Below are 12,751 nucleotides of genomic sequence, written 5' to 3'. Positions count from 1 at the left end.
TAAGCAAGTCCTCAAGAACCTAGTCATGAGTTTAGGATGGAAGACAAAGGCATCAAGGCACCACCCTCCATGGATATTGTAAGGGATGCTATGACTACCTATAAAGATAAAGAGAAAAAAGAAGGGATATGCTGACCCAAGGTACAATGGAGCCAGCCCAGAACATCTTGAGAAACAAAAAGTCATTTCCAGAAAGAAACTAAAAATACTGTACCCACATGAAAACATGCTTCTTACAGCTAGGAAAAGCAAGATACTCATTAAGAGGTTTGTTGAACAAAATAAAGGCAATAGAAGCTACAGTTGTTGAGCATGCAAGCAACAAATAAAGTTTCCTGAAAGCAAATTTTCATAGAAATGAATCAGAATATTTGGTAGCCTTATTCTTAGGGACCCACATAGTATCCCTGGAAGTTTCACACTAATAAATCAGCCTGTTTCTGGTACAACTGCAGTAAAAAGAGAAAAAATAAAAAGCGCATACCTGACAATAACTATCACATTGCCAGATATTACAGAAGTTTTTTTTCTTAAAAAAAGAGCAGAAGACTATATGGCGCCACAGCATAAATCAGAACACTCTTCTGAATATATCCCGCAATCTGATTTTACATCTCAATCAAACCACGAAAAACAAAACCTAAACTCTATGCAGAGATGAAACTCAAATCTCAAACCGTACACAAAATCCTATATATTTAAAAACTCTGGATTTAAATTTTGGAAGCCAACTCTGGTTAGCTCTAAATAATGAACTAGCCCATATATTTTAAGGGAACATCTGCGTTCACCATCAAGCGCCTAATTCACTGGATTTTTCACCTATGATAAACTCCAATCTTTGAAAGAATAATTCTCCTAGGCAGCGATTCCTGAGCAAGCGATCACCAAAAACAAATAGAATATCAGAAAAGCTATCATCATTGTTAATTATTGTTGAGGAACAACAGAAAAATAAATGCTGAACACTGAGCAATATAAGACAGGAGTTCTTCATATACTTCTAAACTATCTAGTCCATGCAATAATAAACATGGCAAGCATGCATGAAATATTAAGCCATCCCTCAAAATAAACAACCATATTATTAGAATTAATGCAACAAAGAAACACTATTACATATAAAAAATTGTTCTGCCTATGTGTCCGCAATGCTTGACAGAACAAAATTGGCTAACCATATAACACTTTGTACCCGCTATTTGATGTGGTTAGCATTATGAGCATTCACTTTGATTTGTTTCTATTAAAAGCTAGTAGCTACATTGCTATGCATTTCACTCAATCAAGTAGATTGACAGGCACACCAAAAGCACTGTTTTATCAAATCCTTGATAAATTTACTTCTATAATAATAACATCAGAATCATCAGAGGACAAAACATAATTGTCGTGAACCAGATTGTGTACATCATGAACATTATGGATGTATATTAATACTATCTTCTTGAAGGAAATGATTTGGCAAAATTATTTTTTAATGTTCAACCTTCTACATAAACAATCTGTAACCAATTCTTCTATCATCAGACTATTATAACACATTTAAGGTTTGACACGACAACCATTTAAGCTATGTTGGATGTCATCTTTCCTTATCAGCATGATATCACACAAAATGGTGGAAAGGAGAAGAAGCCAGAAGATGAAATTGAACAGATCTAGAGTTGTTGATAAGGGAATCTACATTTTGGGGACAAAGTAAGTAACCTTTTCAGCGGATTTTGATGTGGATTGCTTTTTGAGAACCCACAAGCTTCCCTTTCCCCGCTTCTCTTCCAATCCCTTTCTGCTTGTGCAAGAGTTGTCCCACAGATATGGTAATTAAAATGAGTCCTTAAAGTTACCTTAGACATTATATGCTACATTTTCCTTTACCTCACACAAATCATATTTGGAATTATTGACAGTCATTAAACCTTGTAATTAAGTGCTTCTTGGAAAACATGCCATCAATTAGCAATTCAAGTGAGAGGTGATTAATTTCTAAATTTGACTCATTTGTTTTCAGTTGTCATCTTAGCAAATAAATCATAGGATAGCCCATGGACAAGCCCAGTGAACAAGTGCCATTTGGATTACGCCATAGCGAACTCTGGAAAAAAGGTATACATTCAACATAAAGAGTTTCCAACATTGATGACTTTATGATAACAAAGTAGAAAGAAGAAACACTTGCAAGTATTAAATGGTTTTGGATAAGCAAAGGCCAAGGTAAAGCCAACTAGGAGTGGATTTCAAATCCAAATTGAAAGTCAAATGAAATGGAGGGACCAAATAATGCGGACGAGGAAGAGAAATTATTTTTGAAGAGCCCAATGATGATGATAGGATACTGCCAATGCCATGTAGATAGGAAAAATGCTTTCTATTTATGCTAACTTTCACCAACACTCAGCACATGTAATGCAGATGACATTTTTTATGGTCATGAGAACTTAATGATGGCCATGATACAATCAATCTACTAAGTACATTTAATATTTTTTTGGATTATGTACTTCTTTTGTTTTCTTGCTAAAACATATTCAGGCCTTAAGAGGGGTTTTCTTCACAAAAGAAGGGAGGGACATCAAAGAAACATTGACTATCTAAACATGCAAGAATTGCACAAACATATAGTGCAGATATTCAAATATTTTCACATACATTACTCATTCAATTGAAGACAGCAAGAAGAAACTGTGTAGAGTTCAATGTTTTTCACGAATGTAAAAATATTTTCTATACTACCATTTTCCTCTATATAAAACTCACAAGCAGTAAAATAAGGTGATGGAGTCCCTTACCTATATTTGTATATCAGTTAGAAACATCAAAGCCACAATATTACTACATAATCTCAATTATCTAAGATGTAGCTTATGAAATAAAGAAAATTCATCTCACAGGGAAATAAAATCAAGCTGAACGAGTCTCTCACCTCTATTTGTTTGTCTATTGGTAATATTGTAACCACCCATATAATCTGCTGAACCCTTGGCAGTGCCATCTGAAGGTGCATTGCCGAGTCCATAACTGAATGGACCAGATCCATCAAGCTCCAAAGATGCAGACCTCCAAGTGGTGTCTCCATAGATTGAACTACTACCATATGGATCTGCATAGTTTCCTTCATATCCATTGCTTGATGCAGTGAAGGAGGGATTAACAGAACCAGTCCCGGTGTTTCTTCCATAATTGCTGGAACCCAAACCAAAGCTATTCTCACCAGTTCTATAACCCAGACTCCCACTAGCATAGCCTGAACCACTGCCCACACCATGAGCCGAAATAGGAGAAGAGGAACCTCCCCAATTCAGGTTACTATTACCAAATCCACCAAGGTTCCCACTTCCAGATGCCATGAAGGCATTAGAGCTTGCAGAGCTGGTAGTATAATTAAGGCCACTATTACCCCATAAGTTACGGGCCATTGAACTGAAAACAGACCCAGTACTACCGCTACCTCCACTATAGCCAATAGGGCTACTATATCTATTAGAATTCCCACTATAGTAAGGGCTCAATGGCCGTCCATAACTGAGACTATTATTGAAATTTGAGTTTCCACCATAGTTGGGGCTCATCCCAGGCTCAAAGTTCATCCCAATTCCATAGCCAGGACCCAATGAAGGGAATCCATTACGCCCACCAGCTAGTGCCCCAAATCTACCATCCATCCTCATTCCATAGCCACCTATGGAGCTTGGACTGTAACCCTGAGTGTACCCATTGAGAAAGCTATTGACCCTGCTCAGACCATAGTTATATGCCCCAATAGGCAAGCGCATGCTTGGCCCTGGGGACATTTCCTTGGGAACAGCCTTCTTAACTTCAACCATCTTGCCATTGAGCTCATGAAAGGTCTTAACAAGCACCTTATCCACAGCATCCTCTGAATCAAAAGTAATGAATCCGAAGCCCCTCGGCCTTTGTGTGTTGTGATCATACATAACAACAACATCAGTGATAGTCCCAAACTGGTCGAAGTAATTCTTGAAGTCGGCCTCAGTTACACTGGAAGCCAGGCCTCCAACAAATATCTTTTTGGTGCGACCAGGAGCTGGAGAACCATGGGCATTAGTGCTGTTTCTCTTAAGGATGTGCTGGTCATCTCTCGGAACAGCTTTCTTCGCCTCTACCTGCAAAATTCATCGGCCAAAAACTCGAATCATATTCAGCAAAGGGCTAATTTCCAGAAATCCTATAACACTGGCAATGGCAAAAAATTGGATAATACTTAATAGGCATGAATCTGAGTAGAATTGAAAAGAATTGACAGGCAGAGGTGAAGTGGCTACCATCCGGCCATCGATCATGTGTTTCTCCTTGACAACTCTCTCTGCGACGCCGGGGTCCGCAAACACGACGAACCCGAATCCGCGCGCACGGCCGGTGTTCCGGTCCTTCATGATGACGGCCTCCACCACGTCCCCGAAACTCTCGAAGTACTCCCGGAGGCGGTCTTCATTGGTGTCCCAAGAAATACCTCCGATAAAAAGTTTTCCAAGATCCGACTCCATCGTTTATTCTGCAATCTGCTCATAGAAAAATCATCACCATGACACGAATCCAAACTCAAATCCAAAACAAACAGCTAATGTTCTTCATCTAATTCAACATCAAATCCAACAATAATATCTACCACATGAACCAGATCCAATCCAAAACACATAATTCAATAGTAAATCCGATGCGCACATAACAAAAAATAAAAAATCCAATTTTTCCAACATCCGATGAATTGGATAGCCACCAGATCTAACAGACAGATGCATGGAAGAGAAGAGCAACAGAATCTAACACAAATCGCATAAAATCCAGCTAAAAATCCAAAGACTAAGCAAGGATTCCATCGAATTAGATCGAGGAGCTCCAGATCCTTCCCGGATCGATCAAAGGCATATCCAGCACCAATAAAACATCGATAGAAGAGATAATTCAGATGGCATCGGCCATGAGGGATAGAGGATGCGAGTGAGATCGAAGGAGGGCGGCTTACCGACCGATCTAAGACGCTTCGGATTCGAGTTCGAGAGGGGGATCGTCGCTCTCTCTCTCTCGCGCGCGATCTCTTTATTAAGATCTGGGAGTCGGCATCGGAAGAACAAGAGAAGGCCTCCCCATATATACTCGCCCCAACGCCCCTCTCCTTTTGTTGAATGAAAGAAACTGGAACAAGGATCGAATTCCTCTTTCCCTGATTATTAACCTTTTCCTCTTCTTTCCTTTCCTTGAATTCCGCTCGCCTCAATTAACAAAGATAGGAAAGGAAGGAAAGAGCCCAAAACCATAAATATTTATATATGCATAAAGAAGAGAGAGAAGGAAAGAGAGATCTGGTGTATATGAGCTGGGAGAGAAGGTCATGCGTGATGATGCCATGGTGCGTTGGATCTCAAAAAAAACTTGGCTAAAAATATTCTTTTCAGTAGCTATTATTTTTTTCTGATTTTTTAAAGTGGGGAAAAAATAAAAAGGAGATTATTGATTGGTCAAGTTCAGCGAGGAAAAGAAAAGATTATTGGTTGCTTGTCGATGAAAGTTAGGAAGTAATCAACCATGTGATTTGGAGAGACTATCTTCGGTCATCTCGTTTAATCCATCAAGAACTGAGATTGCCTTTTTCTTTAACTATAAATTTTATCTTATTTAATAAAAATTATAAATTTTATATTTTAGTTAAGAATAAAAAACATGATATTTTTAAGAATTCTTACCCGCATTCTCTTTGTAGTGGTCAAATAATGTGCACTCCTATTAAATTATTGTGAGTTGGAGGAGATGTAGCAGAATAGATGGAACCACTTGAGGCCATGATACCGCTTTGGATTTTATTTTATTTTGTATTTTTGGCTAACAATCAATTTGGTATTCACTCTAACAATCAAATGATATGATTTAGGTATGCTATTAAATGAATACTAGTTTTAACTTTGGGTATGCCATCAATACAAGGGTAATTTTAAGACTTGCACCATGTTTAACTTTTTGATGCATTGTAAGCATTCAATTACAAACTTGAATTTTGAAGCCTCGCACCAGAATGCAAAACGTTTAATGGGCAGAAACTTTTCTTCTCTAACTTGAGCCTGATCATGGTTCGAGTCAGACATTACTTGTGGCACATGAATATTCAAAGGTTGATCAATGATATTAATTCTGACTCTAATAGTAGATCTAATTAAAATTGTTATTTTGATTGTTTGATTTTGATGTAGTAAAAAAATCTGGAAATAAGTTAAAAGAAAGATAGTTGTAGGAGTTTCATATATAATTAAAAGGGGTGAATATATTGATAGAGAACTCTGGAGATTTAATAAATATACTTGTATCATTTATATTGGTATACTATATCAAAGCTTCTTTTCATGCATATACAATTATTAATAATGGGGTCTCGATTAGATCTAGTAGTCTCTAGACTAATTTAGAAGGATGAGACTATGACACAAATAATAACTCAGATTTTTATTATTACTTTCCAAGTTCATTAAAATTATTCATCAATTATTAACTTACATAATTTTTCTTATTTATTTCCTTGGCAAGGCCTTTTATCCTATATCTACCTTACTTCTATACTATGACTATCTAATTATCTAAATTTTATTTACTTTTGACTTTATTTGATGTTTAAGAATACAAATATTTGATTTACTTATATATTCTTTTAGATATGATCATCCATACAAGTCCAAAGATAAGTTCTAAATAGATTGCATATGATTTTTATATCAATTATAGTTTGTTATAAACATTCTCACCCAAGGTGTATATCTCTTTCCTAATAAAGTTTTAGAGAGTAAAGTATTATTTCCTTATGTTAAGGATCATTCATGAGGTATAGTTTCGCATGGAATAATTAGTAGGAGGGAGAATGATTTACATAGCTGATTAGACCTTTTTAATGGCTTAAGCTTTTAGATCAAGTTGGGTTCCAACATATATATTAAGTCTATTGAAATGTGGACTCCCTATTTGCAAGTGGTAATAAGAATCTCCATTTCTCCAACAACTCATATTTTTTTTTCAAATTAGGGACAAGATAATATATGTCTCGATCTATTTGTATATCCAAGCATATGCAGATGTGAACAACTTTAATTCACATCTCAGAAGTCTTCACCTATAGGTTAAATTTGTATTAGTATTTGTACCATTAAATTAAATATGGATGGAGACACAAGTCTCTAATCAATCTATATCTATATCCAAATCTATTCAGAGATAGACAATATTGATTCATGTTCTCAGAAGTCTTTGCTCTTAAAATACATTTGTATTAGTATTTGTACTATCAAAATGAGTATGGATTGGAGACACAGGCATATGATTCATATTCAAATATCTGAACTTTTGTGCAATCGTATTTAGTATCGCATAGCTCACATAAATTTCAAAGGAAAAATAAATAACAATATCAACTCATTTTTCTATTTAGAAAGAATAAATGAAACATTGGATGCTTGCATATTTTGAGCTAATAAACATAGAGTGGAATATATATCCTACGCACGTAATTTATTTATTTGATTTAGATTTTTTATTTTTGATATCTATATAACTTTTGTAACCTCTTAACATGTATCCAAATTTTAACTTCTGATCAATATGCATTCATGTACTTTATTCCTATTCATAAAATATAAAATAGATATAGAAATATAGTACTTTTGATCAATATTATACAAATTTTAACTTATGTTTAGTTTTCCTTCAACCTCTTTTATGACAAGTTAGCAAACCTTGTTGTGTTGCAAATATGGTTGTTTTACAATTTTTTTATTTAGTCTACTTTTATAGGGATGTTGTTGGTTGCTATTTTTTCTTCTTGTTGAATAATTATCACATATACTTCCAAATTTCTGTTTGGATAGAGGAGTTTGGATTTATGCTCTAGGGTATTTTTATTAAAGCCCACTTTCTACCAACAAAAAAATAATGGTGAGGAAATAGCCTAAACTTTTAGAGACATACAAGAAATGATAAAGTTAAAGCAATGCTAATCTAAAAAAATAAAAGTAAAATGGAATTTACCTACTAAATATGAGAGGTGCGGTTGTAGTGAATATCCATCCATCATCTGAACCTAATGATATTTGACATTAGATATGTAACTAATATTGGTTATGAAAATAAAGAAAACTAATAATATTTAGACTATCAAAATTTTGCAACCTAATAGATGGTACTCATTTTGAATTTTGGCAGCAAACTTGCTTTAAACTACTAATTTCCACCAACTAAGTCAGGACTTGGTCCCACTAAAGAGAGGGAAGGAGGGAGAAATAGAATGGTGCATTCGACAAAAAAGAGGGTCTTGTTATCTCTAAATCATATGATTTTCATGTTTATATTGATTGTTTGTATAATAAACAAAGTTAGAGGCATTTTTTCTAATATTGATAACTAGCTTGGTTGTGAATTCACTAGCTTTAGATCTAGCCTAAGAGATTGCCTAATTTAGTTAACTAAATATCAAGTGGAACTAAAATTTAAGCTACCCTATCTATTCTTTTGAACCTATACTTTTGTTTGAAATGATGGGTTTTAAGGAAGCTACAATATGTTATACTAGATATCTACATAGATGCCTATAATGTTGCTAATTATGGAACTAGTCTCTCTAAATACTCTACACCATCCTATGTTTCCAAAAATGGGCTACTAGGTCTTATATTTTTCTTAGTTTTAACTATTTAAAATATATTCCGTGCTTCACTATAGATCATTTCAATAAATATGATGACAAAAGGAAAAGATGAACTAATTGTATAGTTTTATACCAATGATAAAGTCAAGGGTCTTCACATCGATGAAGTATCTAAACCAAGGACCCAAATGTATGAAAAGAGGTTTATTTAAACAATCTATGTGATAAGAAAATATCAAAACTTAAGAGAAAAATATGGCTACACCGAAGCTATATTGGAATAAACTTGAAGGGTGATCTTTTTAGATTTATGCTGCGATAAGATAGTGAGACGAAGTATACTCTAGATGATCAACAAACTTTTAACATGATTTTGATGGAAGAATAGAAGGTGGCACTTGACTCACAAGTGTCAAGAGAGCTTAAATTTTGTAAAGTTGTCGTATTGAGAAAAGCAATCTAGTGCATTTTAGTCCAAAAGGATACTACTTCTATGACGTTCAATAGTGAGTTAGATTTTTAACTCATCTTGAATTAAATAGAGGTTGAACATGAAGGATATGGCCAATTTGTCAAAGATAATATCAGCATCAACGCATTTCCACAAAAGTACCATTCTATGGCTAAACTTTAGCAATGATTTTATTTAAGTTTTGTCCAATTTTTCATATTTTTTTCATATAGATACTTATGTTAGACGAGCTAAAAGTCCAATAAGAGTTAGGAAACCATGTTATACTACTTATTTGATACTTATCTCATTATTTTTTGGTAAATTTATCTCTTGTGGAAAATAGAAAAAGCTTATTGACATTAGGTTCTCCCACAAATATCCAACCTAATTACTTAGTTTTAATTATTACAATGTTGATATTTTTTTTTAGATTCTTCTCAATTTTTTTGGATGGTAAGAGGCTACTTAGGATCACTTGGTGGAAGGCCGTGGTTTGAGAGAAGACCTTACTGAGAGTTTGATTTTTTTCTATTGAGTTCCTATAAAGATTGGATGTGTGAGACCGACAGTAAGACCAAGTATGAGACTTTCCATTCTTAGCTTAGGTTCAGTTCTTAACCCCCTTAGTCTTTTTTTTTTGAACTTTAATTTCTAGTTCTTAGTCTAATTTTTCTTCTAATTTAATTTTCTTTTTACTTCCAGTTAACTTTCTGAAGTGTTACTTTGATCTTGTGTGGAATAAGGAATACTATAGTGATCCTTACTTGCATCAATCATATGAATGGAATACACTTCTTTGTGAGCAAGGGCAAGGCACTAAAGAAATTTTTTTATACTTGCATTCCTTATGTGCAATCCATGAAAGTGATTTGTTTATGGCTATGATTTTATTAGTTAAGGTGTATCTGGTTGAAAGGAGTGATTGTTAAATGGCTATGATCATACAATATTGTATTTGTTTTTCAATTTGTAAGAAGATTAGTGTCACGACTTAATGGATGATTGTGGTCAAATCAAATACATTATATCCAGTACTTGGTGAATAGTCAAATATTGAAGTGGTTAAATATCATGAGTCATTTTTTTTTATCTCTCTATTAAAAATGGTTAAATTGGAAAAAGATAAAAGACTAAGGGCAAATTTATTAGGTTAAAATTTGAGAACCCTTAAAATGGTCTAGGGAGACACATTGTTGCTTGCTTTATTGTGGTCGCATAGATATAATGATCAAATAATAATGGATAATTTGAATATATATTTTTTTTGTAAGGATTAAAGACTAGTGCATTGTACAACTAGGGATAGCCCATCTTCCACCAAGTTGCCCCTAATGTGCGATAATTTAATACCTAGTTAAGACAAATATCTTTGAATTAAGTGAAAACTACACTAATCATGTAGAATCACATGAACCATTCCAAATTATGCCCATAAATCTTGCATATAGTGCTTTGAACAAGTTACAAACTACATGCATTGAACTTACAACATCCTTAAAAGAAATGCAAGGTGTTACATGATAAGCCAAGATTTGATTATAATCATTAAAAGGGCATTCTAGAACATGACAATAACAATTATATGATGATCTTATAATTTAAAGAAGTAAAAAATATATTTTTGCATAACGTAAAGTTTGTTGAAGAATATATCATTCCTATGAACAACAATTTTGTTAGATAATGACATTGTTTACTATTGTTGCATGCTATTTCCCTAACATAATTAATAATATAATATAATATAATTATAAAATAAAATAATAATATCAACTTTAGCTTTCTAAATAAATAATGATAACCTCCTATAATGTTAGGCTTTCTGGAAAATGAAGGATTAGGAGTGGGTTATCTCTTTATTTGAAATCTTGGATTTGTTTATCCAACAATGAAGAGATTTTGATAAGTTAGGTGCATGAGAAGGGTTGCTCATGGTTTAGACTCAACCTTTTCTTTACGGTGAAGTGTTTAGACTTGACTTTAATAAGCCTAAGTATAAGTCTTTTCCAATTTATGAATTGATTGTTCAAGCCATATACTAGCCCAATTTTGGAAGACCAAGGCCTAGATCTATTTGTAACCCAAAAAGATTAGGCCCAACGATAACCAAACCCTAATTTCTAAATACTTGCTAACTATCAAGATTAAAGTTGGTGAGGCCATGACAAATTGGGGTTTAAGTGAGTAGTTTGTAGGCTAGATATTGCATGGGTGATTGAGAAGGGTGGGAGCAAAGGAGGTAAAGGGTTGAAGGAAAATAAATAGTTACAAAGTAAAATGGACTTTTTGTTGGGGATAGAGGGACTTGAACCCTCACGATTTCTAAAGTCGACGGATTTTCCTCTTACTATAACTTTTATTATCGTCGATATTGACATGTAGAACAAGACTCCCTTTTTATTTTTGTCTAATTAATCAATTTTTTAAAAGATCTAATGAATGATTTGATCACTGAATATTTGATTCTTCCTTCAACTTCGATTGGAATGGATTCACAATAACTCTGAATTTTTTCTTTCATATACATACATATGTACACACACACACACACATACATACATACATACATACATACAAACATACATATATATATGTTCATAAATTCAGGTTGTGATTAATGGTTTGATATGTTAGTATGTGTACATAAATATTGGATATATAGAACCATCCTTCTGGTAATTTTGATAGAGAGATTTTGGCTATTAATATAATGTCAACTCTATTCGTTAGAATTGCTTGCATTGGGGGTGAGGCATAGGCTTGCTTGAGGTTATGGAGAGCAAGGTAGATGCCTAAGTTGGATGGAGAACTGTTCATAGGGGAAAAGAGAATTTTATATAATAAAGGAAGGATGAAAGTGATAAGTTTCTACACCATGATTAAATGAGACTTAGGTTTTCAAGATCCACAATTAGTAAACAAACACTATCTAACTAAATGGTCATGGAGGTTTGTGATGTAGGTCATCTCATTCAAGTATCCTATCACAACATTGTCTAAAACAAATCCTCCTTAGATGCTCTCAATGGCTCAGGGATTTCGAGCATCCCTTAGGATCTATTACCTACTCACATTAATGTCGAATAACTATTCTAGTGAACAAGTTTATAAACCAAGACAAGTCCTAGAATTTAATTAAGTGTTGGAGATTGCTTAATGATCCAAAATAATTGTAAAAAGTGCCTGAGAAAATTTAAGTCGAGAGACAAGTAGCATAGATCTGAGCCTTCTCATGTTCGAAACTCAGTGTTTGTGCTAGTCTAGACAATTCCATCCGATCCATCCAGTAACTAATCAATTGCAAGATTCCTAACTAAACTGTTGAGCTCTAACTCAACCTATTCAATGATTGATTTTTGAATCGTTAGCTTCCAAGTGTAATCATGTTTGTCAAACTAAGAACAACTAAAACAATATTGATTAAATGCATGCATGTAGATTTTTGGATATTGCCAATATAGAGGAGTTTCTTCTAGCCATTTGTCCAGCCAAAATCTAAAGGACTTATTACACAGTTTGAATACAATTCTATTCTACATGGCTAGTAACAAGTTAAGAATACCTTTCTAGTATATTGAAGCTCTCCTCGTTCTTATTTTTCCTGAAATGGCTTTATCACAATTTTTTTTTGTGATGCTCTAAAGTTAGCTGCTTGTTCC

General features: G+C 33.9%; 1 protein-coding gene across 2 annotated transcripts; it reads right to left on the bottom strand.

Moving 5' to 3' along the window:
* Positions 1-331: 331 nt before the first annotated feature.
* Positions 332-5,349, bottom strand: LOC103713356 (heterogeneous nuclear ribonucleoprotein 1-like). 2 transcript variants are annotated; one of them, XM_008800254.4, is made up of 4 exons: positions 4,985-5,349; positions 4,284-4,520; positions 2,924-4,124; positions 332-872 (listed from the first exon to the last, which is right to left on the bottom strand). In XM_008800254.4, the coding sequence occupies exons 2-4, from the start codon at positions 4,503-4,505 to the stop codon at positions 859-861; spliced, it is 1,437 nt and encodes a 478-aa protein (XP_008798476.1). In that variant the 5' UTR covers positions 4,506-4,520; positions 4,985-5,349; the 3' UTR covers positions 332-858. The 2 variants fall into 2 exon arrangements, with proteins under 2 accessions (XP_008798476.1, XP_008798477.1); XM_008800255.4 differs by having other exon boundaries at positions 4,989-5,349.
* Positions 5,350-12,751: the final 7,402 nt, after the last annotated feature.

The sequence above is a fragment of the Phoenix dactylifera genome, unplaced genomic scaffold (genome assembly GCF_009389715.1).
Source record: "Phoenix dactylifera cultivar Barhee BC4 unplaced genomic scaffold, palm_55x_up_171113_PBpolish2nd_filt_p 000556F, whole genome shotgun sequence".
NCBI lineage: Eukaryota > Viridiplantae > Streptophyta > Magnoliopsida > Arecales > Arecaceae > Phoenix > Phoenix dactylifera.
This window is presented reverse-complemented; position numbering and strand designations above follow the sequence as displayed.